The 18,131-nt window shown below is 31.7% G+C and overlaps 2 protein-coding genes across 2 annotated transcripts; both read left to right on the top strand.

Moving 5' to 3' along the window:
• Positions 1–601: 601 nt before the first annotated feature.
• LOC134700954 (ankyrin repeat domain-containing protein 7-like) lies at positions 602–3,064 on the top strand. The gene is made up of 4 exons (XM_063562098.1): positions 602–748; positions 1,443–1,544; positions 2,548–2,646; positions 3,050–3,064. Exons 1-4 carry the CDS (start codon positions 659–661, stop codon positions 3,062–3,064), a joined length of 306 nt encoding a protein of 101 aa, XP_063418168.1. The 5' UTR covers positions 602–658.
• A 558-nt stretch (positions 3,065–3,622) lies between these two features.
• On the top strand, positions 3,623–16,408 carry LOC134700986 (uncharacterized). Its single transcript, XM_063562128.1, has 8 exons — positions 3,623–3,815; positions 4,690–5,044; positions 7,194–7,379; positions 9,625–9,896; positions 10,984–11,233; positions 12,555–12,900; positions 13,572–13,613; positions 15,923–16,408. Exons 1-8 carry the CDS (start codon positions 3,805–3,807, stop codon positions 16,207–16,209), a joined length of 1,749 nt encoding a protein of 582 aa, XP_063418198.1. The 5' UTR covers positions 3,623–3,804; the 3' UTR covers positions 16,210–16,408.
• The last annotated feature ends 1,723 nt before the right edge of the window (positions 16,409–18,131 follow it).

Genomic DNA, 18,131 nt, shown 5'->3' with positions numbered 1-18,131 from the left:
TCAATGGAGGTTACTTTAATAGATACAAACCCGTCACCAATGTTTGATGAAACTTTTTAAAGCGTTTTTGAGCTGTTATCCGAAAAATGTAAACATCACCTCTTTTAACCTGATTTTTTTTATTCCTTGGAAACGTGTCCAACTAGCAAAGTATCCTGTTGAATTATTTTAACCTTCTGACTAGGAAATATAAAATCTAAAATTTATGAAAATTGAAAGGATCCCACGTCTAAAGATATAAACAGTTCACTAAAGTGACATGCACATTTGTTAAATCGTGTATGAGTTGTGTCTTAAGGACAGACAACGGTTTGTCAAAATCCGTCATTTAAATTAGTTTTACAAAAGTGTTATATTTCTTAATATAAAGTTAAAACCAGTTATATGAGCCTCTTTGGGTTAGTGTAATGCAAGTGATAAAGACAGTTATGAGTTTCCACTTTCAATTTCATTTTAAAGAAAATAATGTTTTACTAGCTTTGCTTTATAATATTTGATAAATTGTAAAAAAAAAATTGCTATAACATATTGTTAAATGTAGAATTTTCTCTACTGATATATAACGTGTGATGACCTGACTGCTGATATTTTTCAGACATATATGCTGTTATAAAAAAGATGAAAATCTACTCCAGGTTACAACGATAAGGATCGATCGATGGAACTCATATCACTTGTGAAAAGTAAAAAAGACTCCAAGGCCATAAATCTCATAGAAAATGGGATAGACACATCATTTGTTGATCAGGTAATTAATATCAGTGTCTTAAAGCGTTAAAACCTTCCTCTTGTCTATTTATTGTAAGAACAGTGTCAAATAACCGATTACTGGGCCTATGATACCAGGAACCTTTGGCCGAAAATGGAAAATACACCGTATAGAGTATGAGAGTCCACAACGCCCTTTTGAATTTTACTTCAGGAATGCTCACTGCCTATGAAAGCAAATGATATTCATAACTGTAGTTTGGGCGCTATGTTACATAATGTGCCTAACAAAAAAGCAATTTTAACTCTTTTTTTTAGTGAATTTAGTCTTTACAACATATCTTAACTAATCATCTATTAATAACCGGACGATAACCTGTAAAGGTGGTATCAACATGATCAAACAAACCTTTTTTTTTTTTAAATACAATGCATTCGAATTTTCTGTCTCTTATTATACTTATAACTCATATATCAAAATGTTCATATATTAAAGATATTTTAATATTTAAAAACATATCACCTACAAGTAATTACTTAAGCTTCAAAACTAACAAAAGACACTATCACTGATTGAATAAGAATATAAGTTTAATAGAAAACAATTTTGAAAACTCACAAGGAAGGTTTTAGAGGGATTTTTATAGGGAATTTGAAAAAAGTTTAATAAAAATTATGTTGTTCGACTGTTTTTGAGATTCAGTTAATATGTTACATTTTTCTTGTTTCTTTAGGATGATAACACCGCTCTTCATTATGCCAGTTCAGCGGGACTTGTAAATGTGATAATTAGTATACTAGAGGAAAGTGTGCTTACGTTAGATAGCTGTGGAAAGGTTGGTAACATCGCATCATATATTAGTAGATTCAAGGAGAACTCAGATCTGTGGTTCAATACTTAAGCATTTAGACATGTATATCCTGATGCAATTCTTTGCACCGGTCCTTATTAATGAATCTAATATTCAGTAATTATCTTTCTTTGATGTGGATCATAAGTGTTTCTTGTTACTCATTTTTCATGTAGATTAGACCTTGGTTTTCATGTTTGACTGTGTTTACTCTACTAATTGATTATGACCCTTAATAACTTGTTGTTCGATGAGATAAGGTTCCGTTCTGAAGACCATACCGAGACATATAATGGTTTACTTTTATAAACTGTTACTTGGATGAAGAGTTGTTCCCTTGGCACTCCTACCACATCTTCCTATATCTATAAAATATCATTCAACAGGGATTATTTATTATATCTGAAAAAAACAATTGTTTCTTAGGTTACGCTCAATTCAGTTACTCCCTTTGGTAATTTCAAATAGATACTTGAGACATGACTTTTGTCATACATGTACAACGTCTCCTTTGTCTGTGGCAGATGCATGTAGGCTGAATAGTCGTTTTGAATAGTCAATTTTAAAGGCAACACTAGACATTGAATTTTACATTGAATAATATTAAGGCTAAATTATGTTTTGCTGCCATTTTTTTTTTAAATTCTAGGGTCTAAGACAGAATTAACTAAAACAAACATTAGATGGATGCTAGTTGAAACGAATATATAATACTTCTGCTTTATATGTAAATACTCTACTTAAACTACCTTTTAGATTTTGATATGTAATGACGTGAAAATAACCTTTCCTCGATTTCATAGTCTGTTGGATATCAACATTTCATGACAGTAGTATTTGTATATTTTATGGTAGATACACATCATGTTAATATAAAAAGTCGTTTTACCGATTTGTCTTCTAGTTATCATATGCCAATCACCTCCTTGTGTTTATAAATTTATTATATATTAATTATTGAATAACATATTGACGCTATTTTAACCAGGATGGACACACAGCAGTGCATTTTGCAGTTATTAATAAGAATATAGAAGCTTTGGTTGCTCTGGTAACATACGGTGCAAATATCAATATGCTTGATGAGGTGAGTTGTTATTATTTCTATCAATATTTCTAAGCATTTCTACATTAGTAATATGCAATTGATCCGTTATGTATTAGCTATGCATGCTCAATTGAAATTATAGTGTGCCTGAAATATGTGTTATACGCTTTCGCATGCTCAGTCGACGTACTGCCCGCGAAATTTAAAAAATACTCTTTCTTTCAACACTTGCCCAGTTGCAGTTATACCGCGACTTTGTTGTATTATTTAAGTATAACATACTAATAATTAAATTGGAAGAACGTTTGATATCAACAGCTAAGATAATCGATCTCTTTTGACGATGATCGAATTGTCCATAAATCATGACATTGCAGCTATTTAACAGCTTTTGTGAAAGATTAGACGGATTTAAAAATGTAAATACTGTTATTAACATTAGCCCGAAAAAACATGAACAGCAGATCTGCAATGGCTGTTCGGTATGTGTTATCAACAAAATTGAAATAGGACAGGATAGACTCAAAATAACCGATTGATAATAATTGTTTTTTTCATTACATCTAAAGATATTTTAAAAACACGTAGATATTAACTTCGATAAGTACGTCAATTCAACAAATACTTTTAATTATGCAATAAGCATGACTAAGTTCTCGTATTCAAAAATATAATGTTTGACAGGATATATTGTTATTATAAATCTATTTTGAATGAAAACGTAGTAAATTTTATCAAAATGTGTAAGCATAAAAAAGGATTTTTGGTAGTGTAGTCTGAATTCCTTCTTCTACATTGCCTGTTGATGATATATGAGTAACATCGAGCAGCTGACTTTATTATAGTTCAACAATCACCATAAGATAGCATCTCTTCTTTACAAATGTTTAAATAGAGGTTACGCCACAAATATGTTCAATGCAAATATGAAATTATAAATAAATTTTATAATACATGAAAAGCACTTAGTACAATGTATAAATGTTATTGAATTGTCTTCTTTTTTAGAATGGTAATAGCGCTTTAGATTTTGCACTGATAAATAAAGAGTCAAATATAATCAGGTTATTATGCTATTTTGGGACCGAGGTTTTAGTACAAGATTGGACTTTTTTTACCGTTGATTTGAACTCATTTGACAAAAAGGAACGACCAACCATAAAGCTTGTCCTTGATCAAAATGACAGGTTAGCAGCAATGGATTTCGGGTGAGTTTGTTACTTTTACAAGGAGAGGCATGTATTTAATGGTTGGCTTTGTATTGTTTCTTCGCGTTACAACATGATCATTTCCTGTAAGAATACATCAGTTTTACAATGCTCAAAGGGACAATGGTTGTTAAGTTGTTCCTTTAAAAATTACTCACGAATGAATCAAATGCCTTAATATTTCAAGTGGTAAACTGGGATAACATTTTGCTTAAAATCAGGATTGGAAAAAACAAACAAAAAACGATAGAAAAGCAGAACGTTTCAGATATTTCTTGAAATCATCGTTCATTCGGCAGTATAAGTATTATAACCTAAAAAAATATGCATGCTATATGTCATATGAATAAAGGCAACAGTAGTATACCGCTGTTCAAAACTCATAAATCCATGGACAAAAAACAAAATCGGGGTAACAAACCAAAACCGAGCGAAACGCATTAAATATAAGAGGAGAACAACGACACAACACCGAAACGCAACACACACAGAAACAGACCAATCATCAGACAAAACACCACGAGAATAACAAATGTTTATATGTTTCATATGAAACCACGAATGACTGAATGATAAGTCGTGGTTTTTAACCTGCAAGCCAACGGAATTAAATAATTTGAAGGATGACGGCTTGATGCATTTCAATTCAGAAAAGTGTTTCGTTTCGGCATACTCAAAAACTCGTAAATCCTTAAAAAATAAAATTGTACAACTAGGTTGTTGTTTGTATTGTTAACAGAAAATAGCTTGATTCAAGTTTCCATGTTTAAACAAAGAAACAGCATACTTGCAAAAAATGTTTAACTCAATCGCACAGATTAATTTGTATATGTATTTTGCAGATATAATACTTTCTTTTACTTTAATATTTAAGGTCTATTATGTACAAGCTTAAGCACATCAAAGCTCAAGGCAATATTCAATATTATTCAAGACTAGGCGTTACACTGAATACAGTTAACACTACTAGTGGTTTTTTCCTATATATTGCTAAAGAATCAACTGAGAAAACAAATGAACAGTTCATGTTAAGCCCAAATCAGCATATATTCAGCGATGTTTTTGAGGTAATAGCATGGGGTTCGAAACCTGATAAAATAGCCTTAAATATCAAGGTTGAAGGCAGACCAAGATGTAACGAAGAGGTTATAATATTGCCGATAGAAAGTGGTGTAACAGTTGATATTATTAGTCAGATGGATGAGAACATCATCGACGAGAGAATTGAGGTATATATATATATTTTTTCACAATATGGAACATTATCTGACTGTCAGTCATAGTTGGTGAAGTAGCCGCGTAAGGTACATACACATATATTACACTGGTGAGTTAGGTGAATTATCGATTGAATCATTATTGTATCATGTGTATGTTCTAAGTCAATTATGTGGTATATGTATTAACACAATTTTTGCTGCTTGATCAAAATATTGCCACGATAACACGTTACAGTTGTGGTTGCTCACACAATGTTGTCAATAACATGAAAATATAAACCACAGTCATATAAAACCACGAATGACTGAATGATTAGTCGTGGTTTTTAAGCTGCAAGTCAAGAATTCGTTAAACTTCTGAAAAGAGATACATCTTGGCGTTTGGTGTTCTTCTTATTTATGGATTTCCATCTTAATCAATTTATCTTGAAGTTTGCCTTTTTGTTAATACATTTAATACTAACATTAACACTATTCACTGTTTGAAGAATTGGTTTTATATTGATTCAAAATCCTTAAAATCATATATAGAAATAGAAAGATGTGGTATGAGTCCTAATCTGCTAATAAGACAATGCACCATTCAAGTCACAATGTGTTAAAAGTTTTAAAAAACTTAATAAAGGTAAAATTACGACTCCTTCACGAAATTTCGGCTCACACAGAACAGCAAGATATAAATTGCTTGAAAATGACCAGACTAGTGTTAAACAAATCAAATGAAAAATAAAAACGATGATATAATCTTTTTTGCAAAACGAGGAATGGAAGACACTTATGAACCACATCACCAAACGACAACAACTTAAAACAGATTCAATAATATACTGAGCAAAAAAAGTTTAGCAACACTTTTTTGTTTTTTTTTGTTGTTGTTTCTGGAAAAAAATATTTTAACATCATTGTTTAAATCCTTAGTTTTACCTGTAATTAGAAACAGTCGTAGTTTTTTTCCTGGTGATTCATTTCGCGTTATTTCAGATTTGCACGTATAACTTATGTTTTACCTTCGGTACCTGTACTTTTAAAACGATATAAAAAAAAATATTTTCACTAACGTTCAGAAACACACCATTAGTAAGAAAAACACATACACATTTGAACAAATTGCATGGGGCGTCAATCAGGACTCTCCGAAAATAACCGTCAGAAAGCTGTTAAAACGGTTGATGCCGGATCGAGGGTTGCTAGCATCATGGCTTGATTTAATGTGCATAAGGCAACAGCTTAGAAACTAACAAACAGATATCGACAAATTGCAACTGCACAGGATAGGTCGATATCTCATAGACCAAAAAAAACTATCGTCAAGGGAGGAGCGCTACCTTCACTTTACGTCAACACGTGACAAGTTTTTTTCCGGCCAAAAAGTAGTGCATTGACTAAGGGTAGCTACTGGTGTATCTGCCAATCCTTCATTAGTGCACTTAGGGCATGGCTGTGAAATTGATTTTGAATAACACTTTACTCATTTCCGTATTTGGACCCTCCCGCGCTCCATACAACGAAAATTCTAATGAATGTAAGTGATAAACATTCATGGTGCTTCTGACATGTCATAATTCCTTTTTGTTATTATTAAAAATATATGTTGTTATGATTTTGTAATAAAATAAAATTTCACATTTTTGTTGCTAACATTTTTTGGCTCAGTATATATTGCAACCTTGCATATCATCGCACACATACAACAATGTACTCCAAAACGTTAACATGTTTAAAAAAAGATATTACCTTAAATATTCTTATAATTGGATGTCTTCAGAAATTTATATGAGTTAGAAAAAAGGATTGCGATTTTGATTAAAATTATTTAAATACCTCTTTCTTTTAAATTCGCTACGTAATACTTCAATATATTGGAAGTCCCCGGATAAAACTTCATACATCTAAATTGAATGAATTAATTAAAAAGTAAGTGTTTTGCAAGTCGTTAGCTCATTCGTTAAATTAGAATATATATTAGTCGTTAGCACATTCATTAAATGTGATTATATATTAGAGTTTTCGATCTATCAAATTATAACTTACTGTGAGGCTATGTTTTTTTAGCAATCATGTTTGCCTCTGAACTGCTTAAATTTATAGTATGTGTTCAATTGCTTTAAAGAGTCTTGTCTACCAAATTGCGTGTAATATTTTCAACTTGTAATTCTAGTATACACTTGTGTCGGTAGTGGTCAATTTGAAGACAGCATCCAGGTTTACCATTATAGTACAAGAGAAGCCCGAAATATTTAGTGTTTCTCGTGGACCTTCAAGCATCCAACCAGAAATGGAACCAGATGCAAAAATAGAAATACCAGAAGGTGCATTTACCTCTGGTGATAAATTAAAAGTGAATGTAAGTATGAAAAAGTTAAAATCACAAAAATACTGAACTCCGAGGAAAAGTTCAAAACGGAAACTGTCTAATCAAATAGCACAATCAAATGATAATGCATCAAGCAAATAGTCATCAATTGTCATATTCCTGACTTGGTACAGGCGTTTTCAAATGTAGAAAATGGTGTATTAAGGTGGTATGGGAGTCTAAAATAAAAATGAAAGAATTTGTTCATACTTTGCCAAAACGTAGTATCTATTGATATATGTTGAAAAATATAATAAAAATGATAGGTCACCGCGCATTTCCTCAAGATACAGGATAAAATGACACATTATGCATGGACTATACAGGATAAAACACTATTTTGGGATTAGAAACTAAACAAAATGATATAATTGTTAAATACTTAAAGAACAAATAGCTTTCAGACAATGCTCTGAGAATATCAAAAGAAAAGGTAGGGTCACTGTTCGTTTTTCACGGCTAAAATACAAAATAGGAAAATTCTATGTAGATTCCTTCAGAAAATAATTTCCCCTCCAAATGCCATTATATTAACAACGATGTGTAAACAAAACAAATATAATAGGTAAAAATAGTTAAAATAGGGGTTCAGTAGGGAATTAAAACAGTGTTAATGATTTTCACATGCAATTCACATTTCCAAAAAACTTCAAGAGTCAAATTATTCAATTGTTTTTTTAGGGTATAACATAATCAAGCGATGCTTTTTTAAGTGTGTGTTTTTCAAAATCATTTTTAATAGATTTTTTAATTGCACTTCAAAATTTAATTTTAAAGCTCTATGAAATTGAACATTTCATTTGTATAACGTACAAAATTGCATATTTTGGCGTTAATATCGATTCACTTATAGGGCCTTTGCATCGGAACTAAACACATTAACTCAAAAACCAGTTGTTGGGATGACACGGGTTATGTTCTTCTCATATCTGTTATGATGGCATGATACTAAACCCCTAACGGAAAGAATTATGCCTGATGTTCATATGATGAAATCATAATCTTTCACTCAGTTTAGTTGAAGTCTGGAGCTGGCATGTCAGTTAACTGCTAGTAGTCTGTTGTTATTTATGTATAATTGTCATTTTGTTTATGCTCTTTGGTTACATCTTCTGATATCAGACTCGGACTCCTCTTGAACTGAATTTTAATGTGCGTATTGTTATGCGTTTACTTTTTTACATTGGCTAGAGGTATAGGGGAGGGTTGAAATCTCACAAACATGTTTAACCCCGCCGCATGTTTGCACCTGATCCAAGTCAGGAGCCTCTGGACTTTGTTAGTCTTGTATTATTTTAATTTTAGTTTCTTGTGTACAATTTGGAAATTAGTATGGCGTTCATAATCACTAATCTGGTGATTTTTTTACATTGGCTAGAGGTATAGGGGAGGGTTGAGATCTCACAAACATGTTTAACCCCGCCGCATGTTTGCACCTGATCCAAGTCAGGAGCCTTTGGACTTTGTTAGTCTTGTATTATTTTAATTTTAGTTTCTAGTGTACAATTTGGAAATTAGTATGGCGTTCATAATCACTAATCTGGTATATATGTGTTTAGTATTCAACTGAAGGACGCCTCCGGGTGTGGGAATTTCTCGCTACAATGAAGACCTTTTGGTTGCCTTTGTTGTTGTTTTTTCTATCGTCGGGAAGTTGTCTCTTTGACACGTTCTCCATTTCCATTATCAATTTTATGTACAGTTTGTCATACAAGCCGAAGTGTTTTCTTGTCAATTTAAGGGACTGCATTTGTAATGAAAAGACGAAAATCATATCTAGTTATATTATGCATTTTTTATAAATAAAAAAAAACCACTTTAATCGACAGAGTGTGTGTCCGAATATTAACATCTGTTTAATTTTGCCAAAATATGCATGTTATTATACGCTTAGAACAGTGTATCTTTCATACATTTTTTTTTAAACGGGATTGATACATCTCTTCAGTTATCACCAGTAAAGTTCCACTTTTGTTTGTTTTATATAACCTCTTGTTAACGCATATGTTCATGCTATCATTAGAAAAGGGTGTTTCCGTGGACTTTCCGTTTCGAATTTTCGTCGGAGTACAGTATGTTTGTGATTTAATTGAATCCCTCATCATGTTCATTGTGAATTTAAAATTTTGACAATGCAATATAATTTTTAATAATAATTGTTAGAGATTGTTTCCAAAATACACAAGTTATGTTAACTCAATTCAACGATCAATAAGTTCAAATTATTTGATTTTAGATTTCCGAAACAAAAGATTGGAATCTTGAAAGCATCGATGCTGATATATCAGTTTTGTTTACAAATGCCATGGACCTAACAATGGTTAATCACAGTCAACCAAACAAACCTGTCAAGATGAAACTACCAATACATTCTTCCATTCCTAAAGACGACGATGTTATCATCCTGTCTTCTGACAAAGACTTTCCAGATGAAAACGACTGGACAATTTGCGATATTAAAGGAAGGGAACGCAATTTCGTCATGTTTGATGCAAACCATTTTTCAATGTAAGATTTAATAGTTGTTGCACGTGTACAGATTTATCAGGATTTAAAAAAATCCATTTTTTCCTAAGAAGTGTAAATGTAAAGATGATATATCGAAGCCATTTAACAATAAACTTATTTAAAATGGTCCTTATTTACTTATTGCTTTAAAATTGAAACACTGTTCCGCATCACTTTTATTCACATTTTGATTTTAATATGATTGTCTTAGTCGAGACTATTGGGGATAAAAGTTACATATATCCTTATTTATAACACAGCAAAAAATTAAATAAAACCAATTTTCTCTATATTCATAATTATGTGACGAATTATCAAACATATAAGACAGCGTGACATAGAACATCAACTCCGCCGAGATATTAGAAGAAATAAAGACAAGTTTGACACACAACATATAGTGCATTAGGATTATCGGTCTTGGTATACGCATAAAAATAGGTGAGGCTAAAACAGTGTTCAAAACGTCACCTATTATATACCTACCTTGTTGTATTGCGTATAAATATAACACCCACTACATTGTACATCTAAAAGTCAAAATAAGAATATCAAGGTTTTGTACTGCTATATTCATAAAGTGCTTAGCATCGCTTATTTAATTTTGTACAGTTATCTTTTGAAGGTAAGGGATTTTTGTTTAAAGACAACATGGTATGAATTAATCATAGTATATATGTACTTAAAAGGGACACTAATCAGAGAATACTAATTTGTTAGTGTTAACATTGACTTGTTTATGTTTTCATCATGTAATTGTAGATTATTCTGTCCTCCTGTCTTGCTGCTCGCGACATACAACCTATATTATTTGCGAAATTATTATTAGAGCATAGATCACACTTGCGTTTACAATGAGCTCATATTAATAAAAAACGTTGGCATGTCTTCAGGTTTTGTGTTGTGTGAAGTTGATTGTATTTCCTTTATTCGTTGTAGCTAAATTTTCCGTATTAAGGATGTTGCTATTATTTTTAATGTTATTGGTAATGCCGTGTTACTATTGTACCATGTTGTTCTAAGTTCATTTTGTGATTCACGATACACGACTACTAGTTTGGTAACTATTAAATGCCTTGCTTTTCAGATATGTTGCTACATCGAGGAGAAACCCCGAAAAAGCTAGACAGCTTGCGACTAAAGCGGTAAAGAGAGAAAGAAAAGTAGAATTTTTTGTGATGCTCAAGAATGATTTGAATGGCAAATTATCAATGGTTGTCGAATGCGCATCGAAAAGTCAAGGGAAAAAAAGAAGAAAATATTGGATGCGTAAACGATTTATTAAACAATCTGTTGAATATAAAGATTGTATTATCAGAGAACATCAGTCATTTAGGGTAAATATATGTCTTGCACAGACGATGTAAAAGTAAGAAGGTGAACCTTCCTGATTTTATTCTTTATAATCTACATTTTGTTTGCTTGACTTACACGATGAATTAAAAATATGTTATTTAAACAAACATGTATGATACGTAGACAGACAAACCTTATTCTTGTACAAAGATTAGCTAGTGTCTTTATAATACGTTAGTATTACGTTGCTACGATATCATGTAACCGGTTCTTTAATAGTTTTCACACGAGGACGCGGTGTGTCAGTGTCAGATCACCCAGATGGCCGGAGGGTGATCTAACACTAACACATCGAAGTCCATGTGAGATAACAATTTTATATCCCAGCTTTTTTAGATTAGACGAAAAAACATTTACAATTCAAAAAATGTAGTTTAGAACGCCACACAACCATTATAATATATTCTATATATTACTATAAAATGTATACCCTTTTTGACCCCGAAACGATCAGTAGATATTAAACAATGTTAATTCGCCCCACTTGCCAATCGGCCCAAACTAGATCGCCACTTTATAAATAAAATCGCCCTACTCTTGTTTACCGACTCGTTCCATTTTGAAAAAGTGTAAAATCAAATTGCACAATCAGTCCGACAACTTACTTACTAAAAAAAAGGGTTTAAACCCCACTGAATAAAGGTCTACAAACTCGCCCCACTTAAAAATATCTTGCTTTCTTTAAGTATAATAACTGGTAGTTGGTATCCAGTATTCCTAGTGAAATGGTGTAGTGATAGCAGTCGTGGTTTGATATGCTGAAGGTCTTGAGTTCGAATCCCAGCATAGACACTGGATTTTTTCTACGTAAATTTTGATAGATAGTCTTTTCCGTATTTTAAATTATAAGTTTTAAAGTTCATTTGACATTCCCGCCAAAATGTTACAGAACAAAGAAAATCATGCAAAACAAAGATATTCAAACTGGGGTGATCTGGTATGGGTGATCCGGCTCAGATCACCCCTATTAGCACAAAGGAGCTGAGATGTAATACCAAATACACTGCGTGTACTAATCCAAATCCATCACTGTACATATTTAACGAAAGAACATTCTTTTCAAAAGGATAAACATTATTATTTGCTCTTAACATTCTTTAATGAAGCTTCTATGTGTTGTCATACGAAATCCAGTTTCATTAATTTGTTAACCCTGGAGCCTTTTACCAAATATGTGCTTTGTTTGAAATTTAAACATCAAATAGCTGTACTACATTTCTTTTTTGAATGTAAATTATATTTTTAAATATTACTGTAAGAACTTAGTATTTCTTTTTTTTCAAATGAACATTTGTTTTCTAGATCAAATTAACTGGAAATATTGAAACAGACAGTCTTACAGATCAGGACTATGTTGTTTCGTTTAATCCAAACAAGAAAAGAAACAGCGGAAATCATCACACATTTCATTTAACTAATGACACAAAAACAACTACAATTCAAGGCCAGGTTAACATTGAGCTACAGGTTGTAGTTAGACAAAACGATAAGCGTCACACAGCCACTGTTCCGACAGTACATGTGAAGTCTGGTTTTTTTGGAAACCTTTGTCACAATTCTATAGATCACTTTGAAGCCGGAACACGGGCTTCATATGGTAAAGAGTTTAAATCAGAACTAGTACTTCCAGTGGACAAACAAACTCCAGGTAATTCTATTTTAATCTAAACAAGACGTACACCTTCATTTATCTAGTGTTTACTAGTGACAGAAAGAAAGTCAAACATCGGAAAATATAATCCTAAAACAAAATTATAATGGAAGTTAGCCACTCTTGAACTATCTTGATTCAGACATTTTTATTCCATCCTTTGTCTATCTATCACAATTGAATGCATACAAGATATCAGTATAAAGGTATACACTATTTGTTTTACTAAATCCTAACAGAACAAGGCCAATATCGTATTTAAGTCGTAACAATTTATTAAGGTACCTTATGCACTGAAGCACTGATCGTAACATTTCGTCAAAGGTAATATACCTCCCTGGCAAAGAAACTAATGCATTTTCAACTACCATGCTCTTCGTAGAACGGACATGAAATTTTTGTAGGGCTTAAGCAAAAGTCAATAAAATGATATCAATTTATTTATGGATTATCTAAAACTAGAGATCGAGAATCCACAGGCAATTGGACATTGAATATAAAATTAGCGTATTGAAATGACTAAGAGATTTTATCCAATGATTTTTTTAAAACAACACAAAAGAGGAGGACGATACTAGAAAATATCATGAATTATTAAATTGTAAATACCTTGGTTACGCTGATAAGTTATATTTTGATACAAAATACAACTTATTGCTTCATTTCAGATCATACAGTCAATGTAATGGTTGACCCAAGTGATCCTCAGTGTAAGTAATATTTGTTAGTAGTTGTCACTGAGTCAAAGTGAAGAGTGGTGTGTTTTCAGTGTTTGAATAACTTTTAACGGTCCCAATGAAATGTTCAATGTATGTGCTTCATTTGTGTGCATATATACAAAAAGAAACGGATAATTAAATTCCGTTTCGGTGTTACATAATGTGAATTTATCATTGATTTGTGTATTCACCTTGTAAGTGGAAAGAGTTTTTGTTTTTAATTCAATGACACAGCATTAACAAAGGTTATCAAACTATGCTTGCTTTAAAGCTAACATGCTTTGCCTAGGGTTTCGAAAGCTAACATGCTTTGCTTGGGGTTTCTTGTATCTCATATGAATGTTTTAATAGATATAAAAAGATGTGGTATGAGTGTGGTATGAGTTAGTATGTTAAATGCATACGATGTAATAACAGGGACAATAAAGACGTTGCAAACGTTTTCCATGTAAACATTAATTGCGACGTTAAATTGTGACATATCTGTATACGATGTATGTTTTAAACACTAGTTTGAAAACGAGTACATGGGCTACCCAAGTTTAAAATAGACACATACGTAATGTGTTATTTTATGGAGATTATTTGATCCCATTTTTAAAGGAAAGACATGTACAACAAACCGAAATTTTCAGTAAATGTCCAAAATGTACGTTGACCCCATCTATCTCTTAATTTTTCACATGTAGGTACTATGTATATTATGTTGTTACATGCTTGAAATGAAGTAAGTGAAAGTAGGTTGTATGCAAATTTTCGTATACAATTCACAGTAAAATGAAAACTGCATTGTATGCCTCAAATCAAATATACTATGTATGTGAGTCATTTGCCTTAAGGTGGTACCCAACACTACAGGGAGATAACTCTGTTAAATCAGCTAAAGGTTTAAATTACGTTGAGTTTTTAAGGAAATCTTAAGCTTCTAAATTATCAAAATTAGTGTTTGTCAAACTGCTATATAACCACTGTCATTTTTCTGATCAATTGGTAGGTTCATTTTTTTTTTAATTTTTATATATAAAGGGTCAAAGTAAATACTTTGTCAAAGTTCTACGAACATTAAACGAGCAAAATTGATTTTACTGAAAGTGTTGGGTACCACCTTTATCTTTGCCCGATAAAACTTAAAAGAAATGGACAATGAAATTATATGTTGGTGTTCTTTTTATGAATTACTAACTCCTTCATAGCTTTATATATTTGTGCCTTTAGGGGGTATGGGTGTCTTTTGCCATCATAGATTGTAAAAAACAGAGAAGCTTAGGTTTAGATTTTCTATTAAGTAAGCACAATTTGATGCAGGAATGCCGATTTTTAATGTTTTTAAATTTGTGTTTTTTAAGGAGGCTAACTCTAAAACAGTGAATTTTCTGGAGGAATCTACATGGAATTTTCCTATTTTGTATTTTAGCCGGACAAAACGTACGGTGACCCTCTCTTTACTTTTGATACTCTCAAAGCATCGTATGAAAGCGATCTTTTCATAATGTATTTTACAATTCTATTATCTAGTTTAGTTTCTAATCACAAAATGTGTTTTTTCCTGTAAAATCCATACAAATTGTGTCATTTTATCCCAATCTGTAGCTTGAGAAAATGCGCGGTGACCTATCATTTTAATTATATGTTTGAACATATATTAATAGATACTACGCTTTTGCAAAGTATGAACAAGTTCTATCATTTTTATTTTAGACTATGATACCAACTTAAACGAGTATTTTAATTTCTTCCATTATTCAATGACACTAATTAATTACACTATGCTTGCTTTAAAGTCAACATGGTGTGCTTGTTATGCATATATCTTATATATTTTGATTCCATGTCTATATTTTAAAGTCTTCTGTACTATCATTTATCTGTTTGTCTTTTTTATTTTTAGCCATGGCGCTATCAGTCAATTTTCAATCTATGAGTTTGAATGTCCCTCTGTTATCTTTTGTCCCCCTTTAAAGCAAATGATTTATTTAGGAATATATTAACACGAGAAATAAGGCTGAATTAATCAAAAAGTAGTCTTGTGACCCATTCGACATCTTTACATCTATATGAATGATAGATGGAAAGAGTAACTTTGAATTCGTTTATTTTCTTGGATTGAACAAAACTTTCACTTTCATGTACATCTAATTTCATGGTTTTGCCAAATATTATATAAAAACCTATGGAAAGTTAGTTATTCGTTGAACGTTAAAATGTTTGCTTCACATGTACCTACGAAATCCACAAAATTGGTATCCAACGACAAATAATTAATCCAAAGTTTTACATCAGGATAAAATTATGTTATGCAGGTACCATTCCAGTACTTAGAAAGAATTCTATTCGACGAATAGTAAGTACCTTGAGTGAAGAGAACTGCTATAATCTTGGACAACATTTGAATATTTCTACAAACAGAATGGATAAGTTACGAAATGAAGGAACAATAAGAGAAAGACTACTTCCGACATGGAGACCAAATCGGCCTAATGAAAGACTAGTTTACAATCTTGTAGAAGCTTTAAGAGCAATCGATAAAGACGAAGAGGCAGATAATGTCGAGGAAGCGTTCTCAAGCAACATGGAATACTTAGATTAACAACCGTTCAAAAACAATTATACAGATGTGTCTACTATGATGACATAATTGTAATAATTATAAGAGAACAACTAAGTTAGTTGATTGTCTTCTATTTAGTATACATCTTTATATATTTTTTCGTCTTCTCAGTCCATTCTTTCTTATGTATTTACTATCTGATCACATTAATGGTGCGTTATTCTTCTAGTTATATTATGTATTGATTCATTTGGAACATAATTGAATCCACATTTCAGACGAATTGCGGAAAGACAATATATATGTATGTAAATGTATACCGCAAAATTGTGTATATCCGCTTACGCATTACACTCTTATTGTTTGATTAAGTTGTTGGTATATCAATTAATAAAAAGTAAAATTACAAAAATATCGAACTCAAATTGACTTTGAGCTGCGCACTGTTAGATATCAGTATTTGTGTTCATTGTCGTTTAATTAAGTTGGTACTCCAATGAGTACAAACTGTACACCGATTCTAACTATGTTTGTATTCAAGGATACAAGTTATTCAAAGCCGAATCGATTTCAGGGTATGTGTGTCTCATTATCATCACAATGTTTATAAATAAATTTTTAAAACTTTTAATACACTTTTCCCTAGATATAAAATGTGGTATTGAAGTAAGGATTTAACTATAGCAAACTTATTTCAAACGAGATTTTTCATTTTAACGGAAATGTTGTGCACCGTGCCCGGAAATTAAAAACAATCCTGGTAAAGTTTATGATCGTTTAAATAAACGTATTCTTAAATGTAACCACTTCAAAACGTGATTAGATCTTTAAATATTGTTTTCATGGGTACTGTTTTAATTTGTGGTCAATAAGTTAAATACAAACCAAACATTATTGTTAAATACACTTACACTTTCATGGATCTACAATCTGTCGACCCTTAAACCTTGTCATATTTTTTTTACTGTTAACGAATATGAACTGATTGATAGTTTAGTCTTATATAAATTATTTGTTATATATTTATTTTTAGGGTTTGAACTACCTGTCAGTAACTTCGAGTACTTTAGACCTTTTCTTTGCATATTTTTGTTGTTGGGATGTACAAGTACCAGGTGCCGTTCATTTGTTTTTTTTATATGTATTTGTATTTCAATCCCTATGAGGAATTTTATAGTTCGTTCTTATGTTGAACTGTTAAAACATTGTCGTAGGTTAGAAAGGGGTAGGGTACCTGCTTACATGTTCAACCCTACACCATTCTGAATGTATGTGGCTGTCCAAAGTCAGGAGCCTGTAATTCCGTCGGTGTCATATATTGCTGGTTAACGTATTTGTTTTTCTTTCCTTTTTTTATTAATCAAATAAAGTGGATGTAAGCAATTGAAAGCAACCATATGGCTTTTAACGATGAAACAGCATGGTCTGCGATAAATGTCCACGACACGAAAACACTCAATTAGGAAAACTAACGGTATAATTCACAACAAAAAGGTTTAAAAAAACAGATACTACAAACATAAAAAAATGACAACCTCTGAACTTCATTTATTGTCTAGGTACAGGCACACAAAATGTGACAGTGTTAAACATGTTTATGAGCGCTTAACCTTCCCTTACTCTAGGATTGTGGTGTAACAGTACAACATAAAAACAAACAATACAAATCAATTGAAAAACTCAACACATTTTACTGTAAGGGGATTTTTTTTTTATGTCAGATGATGCATGCATAACAATCGTTCCCTATAAATAAAGGCAACAGTAGTATACCGCTGTTCAAAACTCATAAATCCATGGATAAAAAACAAAATCGGGGTAACAAACTAAAACCGAGGGAAACGCATTAAATATAAGAGGAGAACAACGACACAACACCGAAACGCAACACACACAGAAACGGACCAAGCATCAGACAAAACACCACGAGAATAACAAATATAACATGAAAACCAAATACA

The sequence above is a fragment of the Mytilus trossulus genome, unplaced genomic scaffold (assembly GCF_036588685.1).
Source record: "Mytilus trossulus isolate FHL-02 unplaced genomic scaffold, PNRI_Mtr1.1.1.hap1 h1tg000210l__unscaffolded, whole genome shotgun sequence".
Classification (NCBI taxonomy): domain Eukaryota; kingdom Metazoa; phylum Mollusca; class Bivalvia; order Mytilida; family Mytilidae; genus Mytilus; species Mytilus trossulus.
Note: the sequence above shows the minus strand (reverse complement) of the source record. Positions and strands in the feature narration are given on the sequence as shown.

Coding starts and splice junctions, on each gene's coding strand:
- LOC134700954 (XM_063562098.1), top strand. CDS start 659: ATGGAACTCATATCACTTGTGAAAAGTAAAAAAGACTCCAAGGCCATA. Junction 749..1,442: donor ACACATCATTTGTTGATCAG/GTAATTAATATC, acceptor TTGTTTCTTTAG/GATGATAACACCGCTCTTCA. Junction 1,545..2,547: donor CGTTAGATAGCTGTGGAAAG/GTTGGTAACATC, acceptor TATTTTAACCAG/GATGGACACACAGCAGTGCA.
- LOC134700986 (XM_063562128.1), top strand. Junction 5,045..7,193: donor TCATCGACGAGAGAATTGAG/GTATATATATAT, acceptor TTGTAATTCTAG/TATACACTTGTGTCGGTAGT. Junction 9,897..10,983: donor GATGCAAACCATTTTTCAAT/GTAAGATTTAAT, acceptor CTTGCTTTTCAG/ATATGTTGCTACATCGAGGA.